General features: G+C 39.8%; 1 protein-coding gene across 1 annotated transcript; it reads left to right on the forward strand.

The window, feature by feature from the left end:
• Positions 1–1,064: 1,064 nt before the first annotated feature.
• ghrhrl (growth hormone releasing hormone receptor, like) lies at positions 1,065–18,847 on the forward strand. Its single transcript, XM_061078689.1, has 13 exons — positions 1,065–1,118; positions 8,066–8,171; positions 8,602–8,709; positions 9,783–9,874; positions 11,527–11,630; positions 11,772–11,904; positions 12,074–12,227; positions 13,931–13,991; positions 14,624–14,693; positions 14,996–15,087; positions 15,873–16,002; positions 17,380–17,421; positions 18,746–18,847. Exons 1-13 carry the CDS (start codon positions 1,065–1,067, stop codon positions 18,845–18,847), a joined length of 1,248 nt encoding a protein of 415 aa, XP_060934672.1.
• The last annotated feature ends 927 nt before the right edge of the window (positions 18,848–19,774 follow it).

Here is a 19,774-nt window from a genome sequence, read left to right on the forward strand (position 1 = left end):
CACATTATTTGGACTTCAGTGATGTGAGTGCCTGCAGTTCATCTGTGATGTTGGAAACTTGAAACAAGATTGTACTTTTTAGATGTCAGCTATATGTCAGGATCCTGCAGGAGGCAACAGAGCTAAATTTAGTTGTCTGGAAAAGCTGTCATCTGAGCCGAGCTCTCCCTCAACCGGAGAACGAGCTCCTTTAAGAATAAATTAGATTCAGCCATAACATGCAAACTCCTCATATTACAGGTGGGTCTACAGGTAAAACTAGCATTACATTAATTTGTTTTTAATACTTGTTTTTACAAAAACGTTATGTGAAAAAGTTCACAAATATTGCCATAAATAAGGTTACTATTAAAAATATACACACCACTTATTTAAAATGTCTTAGAGCTTAATATGGTGAACTGCTGCTGCCATTTAGGTTTTACATGTTCATTTACGTGGTGGATTTAAAATATCCTGTGACTGTCCCGAACATTGTGTTTCAGTAGTGTACAGTTAATATAATAACACTTGGTCCTGGCTGCAGCAAATGACCATTTTCACAACATTTAGAAACTATGACAGGTGCATGTTGTGCATTGACACCTGGAGGATGTTCTGGAACACTCATTTTCCACAATTCTAATTCTGTGTGTGTGTAACAGCCAGACTCAGGAAAGCAGGCAGATGAATTTTAAATATTGGTTTAATCTCAGTGGAGAAGTTACCAGCTCATGTTTCCCTTCAAAATAAAAGTGAAATGTATCCCTTCATGGTTGTGAAACCCTGTTAATGAGACTGTAATCTTCAGAACGCAGTGTTACTGACAGCTGTATACCCGGTTACGACTAGAAACAACTCATCCACAACCATTTCTTACTGCAGCCTTTGATGGAGGCTTTTACTCTGAAAAGAAAGACAGGAATTGCTTTATTGTGACTGTAATGCTGGGTGAGATGTTTCTGTTCTCACCTGGAGAGAGAGAGAGGGGCTCAGCATCCCGTCCTGCTGGAGTGTGCACAGTGATGCAGTCTGACTGGGGGAGGCACCACACTGGAGGGAGCGGAGGGCACTGCACCATCAACATGACATGTCTCCTCCTCACAGGGATGTTCCTCACTCTGTGTTTGGCTCCAACTGTAAGTGAATTACTTTAACTCTAATCACATCTACATCTGAAACTTATAGTTGTTGTTTCTTTATCTGGGAAAAATTACAATTCTGAATCTTTTTGTGCAAAAATGATGAAAAACAATCAAAACGCAAAGAAGAGAAACAGGTTGATCTGGTCCTCTTTCTTTTGCTCATTATATTCCTCAGCGTGTGTGAAAGATTAGAGTGGGGCTCTTCACCGTGATCTAGAGTTAATGTGTCTGCAGGAGCATGTCATGTATGCCCGGGCTGAATGCGAAGAAGATGGTCATTTTAATACGAACACTGCAGTACACTGTGTGATCGTGACCTTTAAGTGTGTAAAGGTTTAGCAGCTTTTACATTAAATCAACATCAATGTGGAGCAGATTTATTTTGAAGGAAAGGACAGGGTGTAGGGGTGTGTATCTGTGCCTGTGCGTATTGTATATATCACAAATGCATAAAGTATATGTAAATATACACACAAATATACTGCATGCAGCAAAATGTAAAATAATCCCTGACTTCAGACTCCATTCTGGTTCAATTGTGAAAACCCTCATGTCTTCTAAACATCACTTTTGAATTGTTCACATTGGGCTGTTGGAAACTACTACGGACACGTTTCAAATTCTTCTGGTAGTTTACCCTTTTTGTAAAAAAAATTGTCATTAAAGTTTGTTTCATTGTTAATTCTAGAGAGGTGTGTGAATAGAAAGGTTTTGCTACACGTTTGTAAAACAGTGTTTAATGTCGTCACAAATATAAAACATTATGCAAAAATTAGCCTATGAAATGTCAGATTGATTTCATGTAAAACCATTTATGGAAGATAAAACTATACAAAACACAGTGTACATTCATACTCTCATGCACAACTACACACACACACACACACACAAGCAAGAAAGAGAAATTGAAGAAACAAGTCATTTTTCAAGTTAAACTTAGGGCTTCTTAGTGTTTTGTTCTGTACATATGAGTAGACGTAGTTCATTGCAAAAATAATTGTTTGTGGTGTGTGTGTGTGTAGTTGTGCATGAGAGTGTGAATGTATATCCCATAAGTTGACTTCCAGGAAACATGGTGTAGAGGAGGAGAATAAGATGATTGTAGTAAGATGGCAAGGGATGTGAGAAGGCTATTGCATACTGTACACACACACACACACACACACACACACACACACACACACACACACACACACACACACACACACACACACACACACACACACACACGCACTCAGCACTCAGCTTATTGAAATCAATCACAGCTCTATTGAGAGTCTAGTTTGTACAATTTGCGAACAGAAAACATGTAGCACAATTACTTTTTTTTTTTATCTCAATATCTTTATGTGACTTTTATTAAACGGCCACCTTGCTAGTTTCCATATTAGAATAGAAATATGAGAAGCAGGCGAACGGGTGGTGTGATGATTACTGTGGCCCAGTGAGAATGGGAACAGAGCAGACACTCATCACTGTTTTCCACTTCATTCTGTCCATTCCATTCTGTCACTGCTCAGAACCGCAGAGAATTGGCCCATAACACACACACACACACACACACACACACACACACACACACACACACACACACACACACACACACACACACACACACACACACACACACACACACACACACACACACACACACACACACACACACATAACATTACATAACATAATCATTTCAAAAATAGCCCTCTAGTCTTCTGATTGTTTAGATAACCTGAACCCGTGAGACATCACAAAGAAAGATAGAAAAATGAAAAGAGGAAAATAATGTCATCATTTTGGGCTTATTTATAACCGAAACATGCATCTTACTCAGAAAAACCAAATTCACTCTGTAAGCTGTCAACAAATGGACTGCTAGCTGTTTTTGTATTATTTTATTTATTTTGTGAAGTTGTTTCTGTCAGCTCTAATAGTTTGACAGTTTTGGATAGAGACGCTTTGTTTCACCACAGTCAACTTCAGAAGTTTGGTTGTCCAGCAGCCTTTTAGCTTCTCCCAGAATAAAGACTGACAATAGGAAAACAGCTGGTTAAAGAATACACGGAACATGAAGTATACAACTCTACAATAAACGTACAATTTATATTCTTTTAAACAATTTGAAAACACAAAATATGACATGGTTCTATATGGAGGTCTGCCTGCTGTCATCTTTAATTATCATTAATTGTATTTCATTTGTTAGAAAAAATATTCATATCTAGAATGTATCAATCCATTAAGCTGCACCAAATAGCGCACCCTCAATATCTGTCCCCTATGTGTACCTAGTTTTTCATTAACATGCATGAATTATTTCCACAAGAATTCCCCAAAATATATAATTAAAATCCTGCAATGTTAAAGAACGAAAGAAAATCCTGGATCTGCCACCTTAATCAAATATGCTCCCCTAGTTAAGTAGTTTTTCCATAATCCTGCTAACAGAAAAACAGACAAACAGACAAACAGAAACTCAAACACAGCGGCGAGAGTAATTAAAGCTTGAAGTGAGAGTGCACAGCAGCGATAGGGGAATGGAGCTGCGTTATTGATACAAGCGTTCGAGAAAAAAGTGTGAGTCTCCGCTGTCAATCATGATGTTTTTATAGCATCAAATAACTAATTAAAACCAAACTTTCCAGAAAAATAAACACTTCAGCAAACATCAGTTGGATGAGAACTACCGTAAATGACAGAAACATCTTCTTGAAAAACTTGTTTATGTGTTCTTTTTAGTTTTGTCCATGTCCCGTCTACTAACATGGACGAGGCAGGATTTATGTCCTATACTGCAGTCAGCCACCAGGGGGCAATGGAGACTCTTTGGCTTCACTTTTGGTTAGCTGTCATGTTGTCCCTCTTTAGCTGCAGTCCTTGACCTAGTGAAGTAACAAACATGATATCAAATGCACTGATCCAGACTTTACCTCCCTTTTCCATCTTCATGCTAAGCTAAGCTAACATCCTCTCACTCCAGCTTCATGTATAAAGCATAAGGTTGATGATTCTTGAAGTTCTCATGTACATTTCATGAGAACTTCAAGAATTATCAACTTTATGCATCATAATGAGTGCATTTGACAAAAGTCCAAAAATGTCTCTCATTTATGAAACTCCAGCGACTGGCTGTGTTTTCACTCTCCTTCCGATCGACTGAACATGTTTTATATTTGTCATCCTGTGCTGGAGGAGCGTGGCTGCGTTATGAAAGTGCACATCGCTCGCTGTGGAAAATAGAAGGCGACATCTGCAAAGTGAGCCCCTGCAGCCCGATGGCCCCTTTTTTGGGTTGTTAGTGGATAATGGGCCTCACCTCTCAGAGCACGTTTTTACAGCCGGCTGCATGCTGCCCTGGCTGTGGGGAGGCTGGACTTCACATTTGGTTTTCACGGCTCACATTATCCAGCTTTACCTTATGCATCCCCCCCGCCTCCATCCATCTCCATCTCTTTTCCTATTTCTTAAATGCAGCAGATAGCCTCGCTTTATCCAAACCTGCAGCTGAGAAGCATCTGTTTCTGGCACATGGCTGAAAACATGCATAATTTTGACTTCTGTACTATATGGTAACACAACTGCATCTGCGCTATGGTAACGCAATGCAGTGACACACATATACAAAACAGTATCCATCTCCTCGACCTGAAACACAAAATCTGCAATCTCTGATTGTCTGTATCTAGTTTCCCTGCAGGAGTCAAGGTATAGACAGTGTTTTTGTTTCGTAACTCCCTCGTCCGCCTTTGAACAGAGGAAGAGCAGTAATTGTTGAGTAAATTGCACAGTAACACCTGTCATTAGATTATTAGCAAGCATTAGGAACAAAGAGGACTGGTAGTGATTCCCTGACGTTGTTTCCGACGTGTGCGTTCACCAATGGAGGGAGAGATGGTGCTAAGAGCTTGCATATGTCTAACTACCTGAGTCAAGTAAATGTGCGGCTGGGTGAGTGCTTGGTTATGCTTTCTCTGTCCAACAACTCTCAGGATAATTGTGTTGAGTTCCAATTAGTTTTACTGTGTTGTGTTCATTCTCCAGGTGTTTTTGTCACCGTTTCCAGTGTGGTTTATTATTCTGCATAAACACAAGCTCTGGCCTCTTTCGAAGAAACTGATTGTCTGAGTGTGTGTGCGTGTGTGCGTGTGTTTGTGAGTGTGCGTGTGTGTGCGCGCGCCCTCATTCTTGTTACCTCTCTAGGACTCTTTCCTTCATAAACACTGAACTTGTCCGAACCAGTGGACCTCATGGGGACCACAACCTGGTTCTAATAAAGAAAAACATTTGAGCTCCTGGTCAAGGTTAGTGGTAAGATGGGAATTGTGGTTGGGTTAGGAAATTAGTTAATGGTTAAGGGTGTTTTTTATGGTTGATGGTTAAGGATGGTTATTAGTGATGGTAGGTAAGGGGGCTAGGAAATGAACTATGAAAATTAGTCTCCTCTCTAAAATAGAAGAGCCACACTTTTTTGTGTGTGTGTTTTTGTAGTCCAGGTATTACTCATGTTGAGGGAGTCTAAATCTGTTTACAGTCACATAATGGGGACTTGTCTTCATTATAGAGACAAAAGGAGACTGTTAAAAATGCTTCAAATGTTCCTTATTGAGGCCATAGTCATTTAATTCTAATGTGATGTGAGTCCTCCGAAGCCATGGAGACACAACAGTGTGTGTGTGTGTGTGTGTGTGTGTGTGTGTGTGTGTGTGTAAACTTGTACTTGTACTTGACCATTTTGAGCATAGTGAGGACTCTTCTGGAAAGTGAGGACATTCTGCCTGTCCTCAATTTTTCAAAGGTTAGTTTGATGGTTAAGACTTAGTTCTAAGGTTATAGGGTGAGGATACGGTTTAGGTTAGGGTTAGACATTTAGCTGTGATGGTTAAGGTTAAGGTAAGGGGCTGGCAAATGCATTATGCCAAGGAGTGTCCTCCCTAAGATAGAAGGACAACAATTTCACACATGGCAAATCTATATTCAAATGAGTTTCCAGTTACATTAATCCTGATTTGATTCAGTGTGTTATGAATTCAAATCCTCTGCATATTTACTCCTTATCTACATATGACTGGATATTTGTCTGCTTTGGTTCTTTTTCAATTTTAAATCTGTATCCTTGGTTTTATAATAAGAGAACCCATGAATTCATTCACAATCATATTTTTTAAAATCTTTTGCTGTACTTTTTATTCTGCTTGTGCTCTTATATTATCTATTTTAACTCCAAAGCAATTTTGAAAATGTTCCTGAAAATTGAATCCATTATTTTCTTCCAACATCATATTCTCTCTCCAGTCTAACAACCATGATGATAAACTATCTCTATCGATGCCGGCTCATATGGCTCCAGGCTGGATTTGTACCAGTGCAGGTGTTTACTCATCAGAATAATTCATAGATGTTTTTTAAGGAAACGTCTGCAACACACAATCACTTCGTCCTATTGGATTGAAACGTGGAAAGCTGGGACCGGAGGGGGTGTTTGTGGTCCCCTGGGGGATTTGGCTTCTGAGGTTTTGTTTCATTCTGACTTTGGTTCCATCCTGTCACAAAGAGACGTGTTTCCTTTCTGGTCTTTCCTAGCGAGATGGAGCTCATAACTAAATCTGTGCAGGGTGTCGATCAGTAACACTTTATTATAAGACTGATTGCACACTGAACCTCCGGCCGTGTTTTGTTGAATGTTCAACTTCAGAAACCAAAGATCAGTGGTGATAAAATGCACGACATTCAATCAGGAAACCTCAGTCTTAAGTTCACTTGGAAACAGAAACAACTTGAATTTAACCAAAGGTGTCGTGGCTCATCCTCCACTCACAGGCAGTCCCCTCAGTACGTATAGAAAAACAACCCCTTTAGAAAAATTTAATTAAATTGAGATTTTAGATTTTTTCTGCTAAAATGAATGAATAAAATGATTAAATCTAATTATGTTTCAAACCTTTTTTAACATCAGCAATCCTGTATAATCTAGAAACCCCACAATACTCAAAAGATATTACTCTGCTAAACACACATTTTATATTCATGTCCAGGCTGTTCATTGAAGCTGAAGTAGCTGAGGAATGCTTCTGTCACACTAAGATCAAAACACAATCTTTGTTTCAAACAGTCACTCCTCTACAGCTCTCAAAGCCACAACATCTGACATATCAGCTGCAATGTTTAAGAACCATTATTTGTAACTCATGCAGCAGTAAACTTGAATGTTTATTCACTGTCAAGGACAATAATATGACCTCATAACCTTGAAATGGTTATGAGGTCATATTATTACACAGTCCAGAGACTTGCAGATTGGGATCAGGTTGATTAAAGACTCTGAATTGACTGAATGTGATTGTGAATGGTTGTTTGTCTGTGTATGGTGGCGACCTGCGCTGACCTGTCCAGGGTGTCTCAGCTAATGCCGCCCTATCCCCCCCATCCACCTGCTTCCTGTTTGCCTCCAACATCTTATCACATTTCTTTCTTAAAAACAAGATGTTTTCATTTTTTGTAGAGATAAGTGTAAGTACCAGAGCCGAATGCAAATCCACTTATTCTGTTTTTTGTTTGACATCGGGAATGAACAGCAGCAGACAGTATGAGAATCTCTGAGCAGCACTTAATGGATGGAGGGCAGCGTTGAGAAAATCACAAGTGTCCCCAGGGATGAATTCATTAAATGTAGTTTCCGAGCTTCCACTTTGCAGTAAAGTGAGAGATTGTTTTGCTTAATACCACCAACGGAAATAGGTGTGTTTAGCCAAAAGCGTTTGAGTGGGAAAGCATTTCCTGCTTAAAATTCACTGTCCATAATAAACTGCAGGCTTTGTTTTCACACAGATTAAAGACCCTCTCATGTATTTACAGACTGGGTGGTCTCCACATCCTCTGCTTAAATGTCTGTATATTATCTAATAGAGGATTCCCTCCCTCTGTCCTTCCTTCTTTTCTACCTCCAGGCTTTATCGAGCCTGCATCCAGAGTGTGAGTTCATATTCCAGCTGGAGAGAGAAGAGCGCCACTGCCTTCAACACGTTGCAGCACAGGTCAACAGAAGCCAGGAAGGTGTGTTACCAATTTCAAACTCCCCCTGCGCTGGTAGAAAATGTTCACATTAAGTCTGAGCTGGAATTAAAGCTTCACAGGGAATCGGGCCAGATTCTCGACAGCATCTCGAATGCAGAATGAAAACGCAGGGAAAGTGATTTATCGTGGTGGTGCATCTGCAGAGGAGACTATTTAGGATCGTTACATAAAGATTTAGCTCCGGGCTCTGTCTTAGGATGAGGGGCCTGCTCGTGACCTGCAGGACTCCCACATTCTTGTCTTAATGTAGTTTACAGGCAGATGTTATGCCTTTGTGTATGGCTAGTGTTTCTGTCTCCATAAAAAACTGTGTGCAACTGGGCTTTTCTGGCAACCGTGTATAAATTGGTGTTCATGGAATCTCCAAAATAATGAACTTGTTTAAATTTCATTTCCATCTTCCGAAAAGGTTGTCGTCCATTCTGGGATGCAGTCGTCTGCTGGCCTCAGGCAGTCATTGGAGACACGGTCCACAGAGGTTGTCCTGCGGTCTTCTCCCTCTTCAGTAACAACACAGGTGACTGAAGGGTCACACGGTGGGGGTGGATGTCCACAGATTCATCCTGACAGGAAAATTAAAATGGGAACTAAATGTTTTATGGAGTTCCATCGAGTTGTTTTTGAGACAGTTCACTCAAAATCTCACGCCAGCCTCATGGTAGTGTTCCCGAGAAAATGATTGATCCTCTGGGGACCATCAATGGCTGAGCAAGATTTCATGGCTGTACATCACTATCTGCTGAGATGTTTCACTAATAAATCACAAATGCAAACCTCACGGTCATGCTTAAGGTACATCTGGGAACCATTAACCTCAGTTTAAAGCTTTGTGTTAATAAATCATTGATAGCTGTGATATTATAGAGGTGTAGTTAAATCTTTCAAAAAATCTGGTTGCGCTACAGGAAAAGTAATAATGGCCAAAGTCATTTGGATTTTTCCTCTAGTCTAGTATTAAAATGGACTTAGAGGCTCTGTGCCTGGAAAGTGAAGCCAATGTGGACGTGTTTGAAACCTGTGTTCTCTCAAATGACCAGCAGGGGGCGACTCAGATTGCAAAAAGAAGTCCATGAAGTCTAAAAGAAATGACTCTACTTTCTCACTTTATTGATAACGTCAGTAAAGATGTTAAATTGAGTTTATGATCCTAAATACAGTATGATTTATATTTTGTACATTAGGGTCATGTTTAAAGTTAAGAAGACAATGAGGGGCATGGATACCGTGTGATTGACAGCCATCATTCTGAGGGTGAAGGTGTAGGTGGACGTGCAGTGTCTTTCAGCGCTCAGTCAGAAAACTCAAAACTCAAACTCAAGGCTTCAAAACGTCAGCTCACAAACCAATGGGTCCTGTCAGAGTGAGTGGCATTTAGTCTGTACATGATTTCCCGGTGACTCATCCCACAGTTGTTGAGATATTTCCGGCTGAAACAAATTGGTGGGACAACATAACCGTTTCTACAACCACAGCTCCAGTACTACTACATGCATTTCACCTGAATATATTTCTACTCTGTAGTGTCTCTAATCTGAAGTTCACTGCTTTATGGCCGAGTTGAATTCTTGACCTCTTCACCTTTCACCTCAGGTTCGGTGAGTCGTAACTGCACCAGTGGAGGTTGGTCCGGGCCCTTCCCACCGTACCATGTCGCCTGCAGCGTGGATGATGACTTACCTGAGGTGAGAGTTGCTTGGGCAGGTCGGATCCAGAGGTCAGATGTGGGGAGTGAGAGAGCAGAGGTCAGGGAGAACGAACTAGACACAGCAGGAGAGCAGGAGGAGCGAGGAGAAGGCTCTGTTTCAGCTCCAGAAAACAACACTACTTCAAAGAAGGAGAAAACACCTCGGTTTACAGAGACGAGTAGGAGTACAGTGGTGCTTAAAGATATTTTTTTAGAACGTGTATCATTCAGACTGATAGGCCTGTAGAATAAGTGGTTGCCCCTGGTGGTAATTAGAGGAGCGAAATACGCTTTTTCAGTTTTTCTATCCTCTCGTGTGTTGAGGTTTTTTGTGTATGTAAAAGTTCTGCACAGTTACAAAGCCCTAAGGTGAAGGGAGCTCCTCTTCCTCACCGACAACACTGCTCATGGTTCCTGTTAACACCTTGTTAGTAGTTCAGTGTCATGTGACATCACAGTGCCCCACATTTGCATAACGCAAGACTAGCGGGCACGCCCACCTATAAAACCAGGTTTAGTGAGAACGGAGCAGTCAACCAATCACAACAGAGTGGTCCAGCTGACCAATAAGAGCAGACTGCGCTTTAACAGAATCGGAATCTGGTTTTATGCCAAGTAGGTTTACCCATATAAGGGATTTGCTGTGGATTCATTCGGGGCAAGTATAAATATATAATATTTAAGATATAAAATACTATAAGCATCAGGGAAGGGATTGTGCAATATGTACAGTAAGTCATTATTTGCATCAGAAAGTTAAAGTGTCAAAGAGACAGGAGCGAGTGTTTCAGACAGAGGCTGAGAGGAGGAGCAGCAGCGATGGACAGTCTGAGGATAGTGATTTCTGAACATTACAGCATCTTCCAGTACCCAATTTAAAATAGTTCACATTAATAGGAACCTAATATGTCTCCTTTGATATATGATGCATGAATGTTATTCCTAGTCATATTATTATCATAATGTTCCTTATGCTTTTCACTTTATTTATTTATTTGTGTTCTTAATTCCGGTATGAATCTCTGGTGTTGCATACAAAGCCTGTTATTTACCAAAGATTAAATAACAAATTGAATTATTTAAAAAATCTACATACTAAACAAGCAAAATATGAAAGGTAAATGTACCATGTTTGAAAAGGTGCTTGTGTCAGACTGTACTGATGCGAAAGTGCTGCTGAACACCTGCAGTTGCTTCTTTATGGTTAGTTGACTTTCAAATAGAAGTTTAACGGTTCATTGCCTCACAACACTAAAAGAGAAAATCTATTCAGACATAAAGGCAAAACATCTGAAAATGCTTCAGGTAATTGCCTAATTTATTTTGTTCCACAGAGAGAGGATGGTGCTTAATCCTATTGATGTACGGTTTTGGACAAGGATCATGAATAAAGCTACTTTTGGTGTCAAACTGAGATATTATTTTTTTTGCCCTGAGTTTAAAAAACGAGCTTTTAAGTTGTCCACTGGCTCTGGTGGAAAGACATTAATTACAAGTGCTGATGTTAGAGAAGCAGCGTTGTAGCTTTGAATTGATTCAGAAGTAGTTCTAAACCTGCAGTTTCCCCTCATTTTTAAACATTATGAAGTCTAACAGCATTTTTTAAAAGCTTCAATTTTTATTACAGTCTTAAGCTAAATCTGCTTTCAGACTGAGGAGTCATACTTTGCCACTGTGAAGCTGATCTACACCGTCGGCTACAGCGTTTCCCTCGTGGTGCTGACTGTGGCCGTGTTGATCCTGTTGCTCTTCAGGTAGGAACAGATTGATAATGAATTCACATTGTGCAGAGGAAAGACGCACAGGCAGCTACAGGCAGCAGGACGCAGTTTGCTTTAACAGAAACTCTGTGCCTGGCGTTATTATGGCATTTTGATGTTGTTTTGTTCCAACAGGAGGCTTCGCTGTGCCAGGAACCTCATTCACATCCAGCTTTTCATTACCTTTATCCTTAAATCTGCGGGGGTGTTCATAAAGGATGCAACACTATTCTCAAGTGATGACATCAACCACTGCACACTTTCCACAGTAAGTCAATGATGTTGAGGATAACAGGGTCTTTGCTCAATTCGGGAAAATATGAGCAGATTTCATTGTTCTCATATTTACGCCCTTGTCATATATTGCCTGCACGGCTCCTCGCTCATACTAACCCCTACTTGCAATTCCTTCTCTGTCCTTATATCTTTCCTTCCAGTTCGCCTGTAAGGCCTCTGTGGTCTTCTGTCACTACTGCGTAATGGCTAATTTTTTCTGGCTCCTGGTGGAGGCGCTCTACCTCAACTCCCTGCTGCTCACCTCCTTCTACCAAAGCCGCCGCTGCCTGTGGGGCTTCGGGCTGCTGGGATGGGGTGAGAAAGCTTGACATGCAGTGTTCCCCACGACGGTTGTTGTGTGGTGGTGCAGACTAAATTTAATGAGCTCGGTTCCACTGTTAATTATTGCAGATTTGAAACAAAGGACCCTGTTTTGTACAATGATTCGATTCCAACAAAAGCTCAAGAAATATGATACGCTACTAAGTTTGGCACATTTTTGTAGTGAAAAGGACAACAAAGTAATTTATACTTTTATACATACTTGAGTTGTCATCTCGGTATTAAATGCATATTTGCTCAAGGTGAGTTGACAAAAAAAATGCATGCTTTTTTCTTGTTTAGCACTGCTTCTTATTCTTTTTTAGTCATTGTCATTCCTCATTTTATGAAGCCGATGCGTTTTATTTATATAATCTGATATAATCTGATGTCCTGGAGCCCTGGAGTTATTATTCTTGGAGCGCATCAATACACGTTCTGCCACTGGTGTCGAAGATAACACTTACAAAAAAAAATTACAATTCATATACTCAATGTCATCAATTTTAAATGAGGTGTAGTCAAATCTTTCACAAGCTGGTGGTGCTACTGTAAGCTACAGTAAGTAGCTACAGTAAGTTATGATGGCTAAAGTCATTTGGATTTTTCCTCTTGACAATAAAAAAACAGTATGATGTTCATTTTGTACATTATGGCCATGTTTGAAGTTAAGAAGATAATGAGGGGCATGGATACCGTGTGATTTACAGCCACCATTATCCTGAGGATGAAGATGTAGATGGACGTGCAGTGTCCTTGAGTGCTCAGTTGATTCAACCCCCCCCCCCCCCCACACACACACACACACACATACACACACACACTCCTCCAAAGGTGGCGACTTCTGGTTTAATAAAAACAAGATGGCGCTGGACAAAATGTCAAAACAGCCGCTCACAAACCAATGGGTCCTGTCAGAGTGAGTGCCATTTGGTCTGTACGTGATTTCCTGGTGACTCATCTCACAGTTGTTGAGATATTTCTGGCTGAAACAAATTGGACGACATTACCATCTCTACAACGACGGCTCCAGTACGGCTACATGCATTTCATCTGCATTTATTTTTGCCAAGGAGGCGAAGATAACAGCCTAAGAGCCAAACAACCACTGACATTTGATTATGAATCATTTTCCAGAATCAGATGACTGAGTTCAGACATATTGAGTAATGGACAGTAAAATAGTTTCTGTCCATTTTAGGGTTGTGTTATTTGAAGGATTTTCACATCAGAGACAACAGACAGGCAGACAGACCAACAGACCAACATGCTCAGCTTATTTTATTAGACACAGGAAGTCTCCTGGCTCAGAGGCATCAAGTGTAATTAAACCAGAGCCACTGAATCTGAGATCACATCACTGTGGTGGCCCCTTACATTTTATTTGATTAAGTTCGCGGGTTGAATGTTTTGTCAACGATGTTCGAGTTGATTTCTTAAAATTTTGAATTAAATGAAACAGTTTGAAACAGTAGCAGCCACTCATTTGTATTTGACTGACTGATTACAGTGAATGTAGGTATTTGTCTCAGATAAGATTTTCCACATTTTTTGCATGTTTACTTCTTCAGCCTCTGAATCATTGCTTTTACTTTGAGTTGTTGCTGCACGGATCAATGCCAATATAGGAGAAGTTGACAGGTTCTCACTCTGATGTCTGATCATGACATCAGCTTTGTTTTTCTGTCGTACCATAGGCGTACCTGTGCTCTTCAACCTCCTGTGGATTGGATCCAGGCTGTATTTCGAGGACACCGAGTTTGTTAAAATTTACATAAACTTTTCAATCATGTCCATATGCACAACTATTTGTTATAGGCCTTAATATATTCAGGACACTGCAACAGATTTGTAAATGCCAAAGATTCCAATTGGAAGTTGAGAGTGCAACACTTAAAACCACAGTGCAGCACACTGTTACTAAAATGATTTCATCATATACTGCTCACACAGTATATATTCTATATATACTGTATATATTGTGTTTACACTGTATATTTTATATCTGTTCAATCATATTTTTACATTTATTTTAATTTGCATGTTTGACCTATTTATTACTTCAACTTCTTTTTGATTGTTCGCTTTACTTTCGTCCCCTTACCTTATCTTACCCGATTTTACCTCAACTTATCTTACGTTATCTTACCTTACCTAATCTTATCATATTTTATGCTATGCTATGCTACAGCTGTTTGGTTTGGAATATACTTACCCGATGTACTCTATATGTACATTCATTTGAACTAATTTTGAGCTAACCACTATTTGTTGCTTGTCAGGAGATAGATTTGTTTTCCCTTCGTCAGCTGAAGTCTTCGTCCATCACCCAGGACGAGAACATGCGCAGACTGATTGTAGTGCTTTTTGCAAAATGTGTTTCCAAACAGATGTTGGGACATCAATGAGGAGTCGCCCTATTGGTGGATCATCAAGGGACCAATTGTTGTGTCTATAGCGGTAAATGCCTCCATTGTGCCGAAATAAACACATTAATCCAAACCATGGACCCTCAATTATGCACCCTGCAGATGAGAAATTGTTATGCAGATGACTTGTTTACTTTCTTTTTTGAGATGGATTATGAGCAAGGATTTAAAACAAGAAAATCCTTTGTTTATACCAGAATTGTGAGACGTAGACTTTCCTCACATCAGTCACAGCTAATTACACAGTTGTCAGCCCATTTGGGTTCCATGACATTTAATAGAATGAACATTGTTTTTTTTTCATTTTTGCATTCTCTCTTTTTCTATCATCAGGTTAATTTTATGCTCTTCATGAACATCATCCGAATCCTGATACAGAAGCTGAATCCTCGGCTGATCCAGTTCAACAACTCCACTCAGTACAGGTAATCCTTTAGCTGCAGACACTGGGGATACAATAACAGTTACTGAACTCTGCAGTGATGCAATATCTCTGCACGAGTTATTGCTTTGTTTTGAATGCTAAGATACTTGAAGAAGATTTTTAACAGATATTACCAACTGTGATTTTGTTTTATCAAATGGAGCTTTAATCTTTTCCTCACATGTTTTGCATTTTTAAAGCTCCGTCTGTGTATCTTGCTTATCTTGAACCGTCGATCATTTAATTTGTCCGATGGGCCGATTATACTTTGGACATGTTGAATAAATGCGACAGTCGAATAGATTCGAGCTGTGTGAAAACTGCTGCTACCGCAGTGGGAAATGTTTAATTCATTCAGTCACCGCTAAACCACCAACTAGTCAGTCTGGCCACGTCTACCTTTCCATTTCCCAACAGGCTTATCAGAATTTCTAATTGAAACAGGCTCACTAATTGTGTTCAGGCACACCATGCATAGCTGGATGTTATACTAAAGGTAAGTTAAATGATGTTTGACTTAATATGTTCCCCTACACATGCACATTTTAATATCCCGAATAAGAATCATGTACCTGCTGCTTCTCCTCCGCTCACAAACAAACGCTGCGTTCACACTGATGCACACACTGGAGTGTTCTCTTGATTGACATATGGTGATTATTGTGTCTGTGGGCATGATGCTATCTAGAGAGGCATCCAGACAAGACGTGCAATAAATATCTCCCTCGGGTACATTCACCTCCAGCATCTTGTTTTTTGTTGTTCTTCTTTTCTTCTGTGAAACAGACGTCTGACTAAGTCCACCCTCCTCCTCATCCCTTTGTTCGGGACTCACTACATGTTCTTCAATTTTCTGCCTGACTACTTCAGTATTAACCTGCGGCTTTGTCTCGAGCTCTGCGTGGGATCCTTCCAGGTACACGCGTGGCCCGCACAGCATCAACACTCAATATTCTCACAGCAATATATGGCATATGCTCAAATACCCTGAAAATACACATTATCTCCTGCCAATACCCAGAATGTAATCCCTTGCACTGCATGTTGCAATAAACCCTCATTGATCGTATACAAGGTGTAATGTTTTCCATTATCTTAGTTAATGCTGGACTTGCCAATTATCTGTTAATCTGTATGATTGGGTAATATGGCAATGTATGGGTTAAGAAAAAACATTAAAACCTTAATATTACTGCAATAATTTTTTAATATTATGAGCATAAAGTCCCAACTTTAGGCTACATGTCATTTTAGAGAGAGAATATTGAAGATCAGCCTGTCGCCTGTGTGACAGAGATTTGAAATTTCAGAACTGGATCAATAAGGAAGTGAAACTCTGACAAGCACAGGTTCTCCTCGCTGCTAAATTCCTGAAAAAAAGAATTGACTTTCAATCATTTTTTATTGAAATATTATGATTTTTTTCCTCATTAAATGACAACTTTATTCTCATTATTTTAAAACTTTTTTCTCATTATATTATAACTTTTTTCTCATTAAATTACACCTGTATTCTTAATTTTATTCTTCTAAAACTTTTTTCTATTTAAAATTCAATTAAATTCTCCGAGTATCAACACTTTATTATTTAAATATGGCCCTAGTACTCTGTCATACAGCTTAAACCAATAGGAGCGTCATTCATTTTGGAGTCATAGGGTTGCTCTCTTGGCTTAACAGATTTATTACCTAACTCCTACAGGATAACATCATTTGCAATATTAAAACATAAAATTATGATGCATGATATATTATATCATTAGGTTATTTACTGTGAAAATGTATCCATAATAAGCAGGAAAGGGATTAGCGGTTCTGTAATGTGAAGGCAGCTGCTTGCTTGTTTCCTCCCCTTCTCACCACATCTGGTACAAGCTGGTTTGATACTAAGCTCCACAAATTGGATTTTGCTCCTGAACCCCCTCCTGTTGATGACCTAAATTAATTAGACACAGAGTTATTAAATGAGTATTACATCTTCCACTCCCACTAAGCTGCATAGGACAAAGGATTTATTTATAAAAGTGAAACACTAAAGCTAATTTCATCCAGCAGAGAAACAGAGATTATACATGGCATACAGCCGTGTACTACAGAGATAATAAATCGGGACTATTATTTATTCCACTCTTGCTTCCTGCGGCAGCGAAACATAATAGACCTGTTATTAATTCTCATTTTTCGGCCCAACAGTTCTCACTTGTGTCTGACATTTAAGTTATCTCTACACCTTTTTAATGACGTGGAGCAGTCCGAAATGTTAATGATTCAACCTCCTCTCTCTCTCTCACAGGGGCTGCTTGTAGCGATTCTCTATTGCTTTCTCAACCAAGAGGTCAGTGCAAGCCACACCACTCAAACATTTATTTTAACACATCGACCAAATCTCACAGAAGAGTTATAGCTGCATCATAAACTTGTGTGCCCGGATCATATGGCAGCCTGGGTCTGGCTGGGTTAGTGTTGTCGTTGGTTAAAATGCTAAATAATTTGCCACCTCTCTTCTCCTCATTGCGTAAGGGGGAGGACGGACCACGAGGACTTATGTAACCGCCATGATTAATGTGCGGCCGACCCCAGTCTGTCTGAGTGAAACACTATAGTGTTTTACATTCACTACAAAATAAGTAAAGCCATGGTAATCTGTTTGGTGCTTCAGGGAGGCACGGTTGTACCTGAACTTCTCTGTCTTATTACGTAGACTATAATGGATAAGTTCATTACTTTGATCTAAATCTATATACTTCAGTAAATGAAAGAGAATTTACAGCTGTGGTTTATTAAAGAATATTTTTTCTGACGCAGAGGGAAATTGAAATCTGACGCTTCCAACGTTTCACTGATGCTCACGATAACAAACCAAATACTTTACTTAATATTCAATATCGAATCAAATAACGTCTCTATAAAGAGAATAAGTAATTTGAGTCGGTGTTGAGATTTGGCCATGTATTTAAAGTTCTAGAAAATTTGAAACTTTTGAGGAAACCTATTTGTTCTCTTAGTGAGAGTTGGAGACTGGGATTGAGACGAGTTTCTCTGTTAATATAAATACTGCAGGAAGTTACTGCTTCCAGCTCAGAAATTACCTTGAATGATCCTGTGTAAGAGCTAATTGCCATTTTAACTGTTTGATAGGATAGGATGTTGGATGTTGGATGCAGAATGTAGGTTATAGGTTGTAGGTTATAGGTTGTAGGTTGTAGGTTGTAGGTTGTAGGTTGTAGGTTGTAGGTTGTAGGTTGTAGGTTGTAGGTTGTAGGTTGTAGGTTGTAGGTTGTACACTATAGGTTTTCCGTTGTAGGATGTAGGATGTAGCTATTGTTTTGAATGGTATTCATTTTTCTCATCTAACTCTTGTCAAGAACGCAAATAAGTGCATTTCATTAAGTTTTAAAATATTGCTTTAACTATGTTATTTTTGTTGTGCAAACATCTGACACAAGATAATAACAACCAATTTCTTAGTTGAAAACAGTCAAAATACTGTGTGTGTGTGTGCGCGTGTGTGCTTGTGTGCGTGTCTGTGTGTGCGTGTGTGTGTATGCGTGTGCGTGTGCGCGTGCGCGTGTGCGTGCGTGTGCGTGTGTGTGTGCGTATGTATGCGTGTGCGTGCGCGTGCGCGTGCGCGTGTGCGTGTGTGTGTGTGTGTTTGACAGGTCCAGAAAGAGGTGCACATGCAGTGGCTGAGGTGGCAGGGGCGGAGTTACAGGGTGGTGTCGCCTGCTGCAAAGGGCAGCCAGATGGACACGCCCTTCTAGAAGACTTCACCCTCCACATGTCGGATCTAACTGCACCATCACACAAGATCGCTTCTGTGCATATCATCTCACATCTCTCTCTGGATCTACACTTCTCACAACACCAGGGGTAGTCAGCCATGCACCATTGAATCCTGGGAGTCTGTACGTTTCCATTCCGAACTCTGTCAGGCTGTTTCACTGGCTGAACTCCCTCTGCCATGACAAGAGTTTTGAGGTGAACCTTCCGATGGAAAATGATGCTGAGATCCTAGGTCATAGAAACAAGAAATCTCTTACAATGTGATACAATAAACAATCATGTACCGAAAAAAATATAAATAAACAATAAATCAACACACTTAACAAGTTAAATAAGAGAGGTAAATGTGTTTTGAGAAGTACGTGATGTGAAAATGCTGCTCATCCACCTGCATTTCATTTCTTTCTGGGTAGGTTTTATGGTCCAGTGCTTTCGAGACTAGAAGAGAAAATCTATTCAAACCTAAATGCACATGGTGTAAAAACACTTTTGAAAGGCAAAAGTTGAATCGAATGTCGTCCATTAGGCAACAGCTGAAATTATCCTGCTCAGACACAGAGAGAATGGTGCTTAATCCTTAACTTTTTGGACAATATTCATGAGGTGGGAAGACACTAATTATTGCACATTCAACATTATAAGAAAGCTCCTGCCGTACATTTCCCAAACGGCACGGTGGCAACACATTTAGAAATATCACCGTGTAGATTTCCTCGGAGGCCTCAGGTCGAATGAAAGAATGAGCATAAGGCTGAGCTGGAACATCTTGAAGTGAAATGACTGATTGGAAATGTTTTCTTTTTTTTCATTGGATTTGGACACAATGACAAACTATCTTGTCTCATGTGTATATCAATGCCACTATGTTGATGCTCAAATAATCTAGAGTACAATTGCTCTCATTT

Source organism: Limanda limanda, chromosome 9 (genome assembly GCF_963576545.1).
Source record: "Limanda limanda chromosome 9, fLimLim1.1, whole genome shotgun sequence".
Taxonomy (NCBI): domain Eukaryota; kingdom Metazoa; phylum Chordata; class Actinopteri; order Pleuronectiformes; family Pleuronectidae; genus Limanda; species Limanda limanda.

Excerpts from the sequence above, each read along its gene's own strand:
- ghrhrl (XM_061078689.1), top strand. The coding sequence starts at position 1,065 with ATGACATGTCTCCTCCTCACAGGGATGTTCCTCACTCTGTGTTTGGCT. Across the intron at positions 1,119-8,065 it reads CTCTGTGTTTGGCTCCAACT|GCTTTATCGAGCCTGCATCC; the intron begins GTAAGTGAATTA and ends TTCTACCTCCAG. Across the intron at positions 8,172-8,601 it reads GGTCAACAGAAGCCAGGAAG|GTTGTCGTCCATTCTGGGAT; the intron begins GTGTGTTACCAA and ends TCTTCCGAAAAG.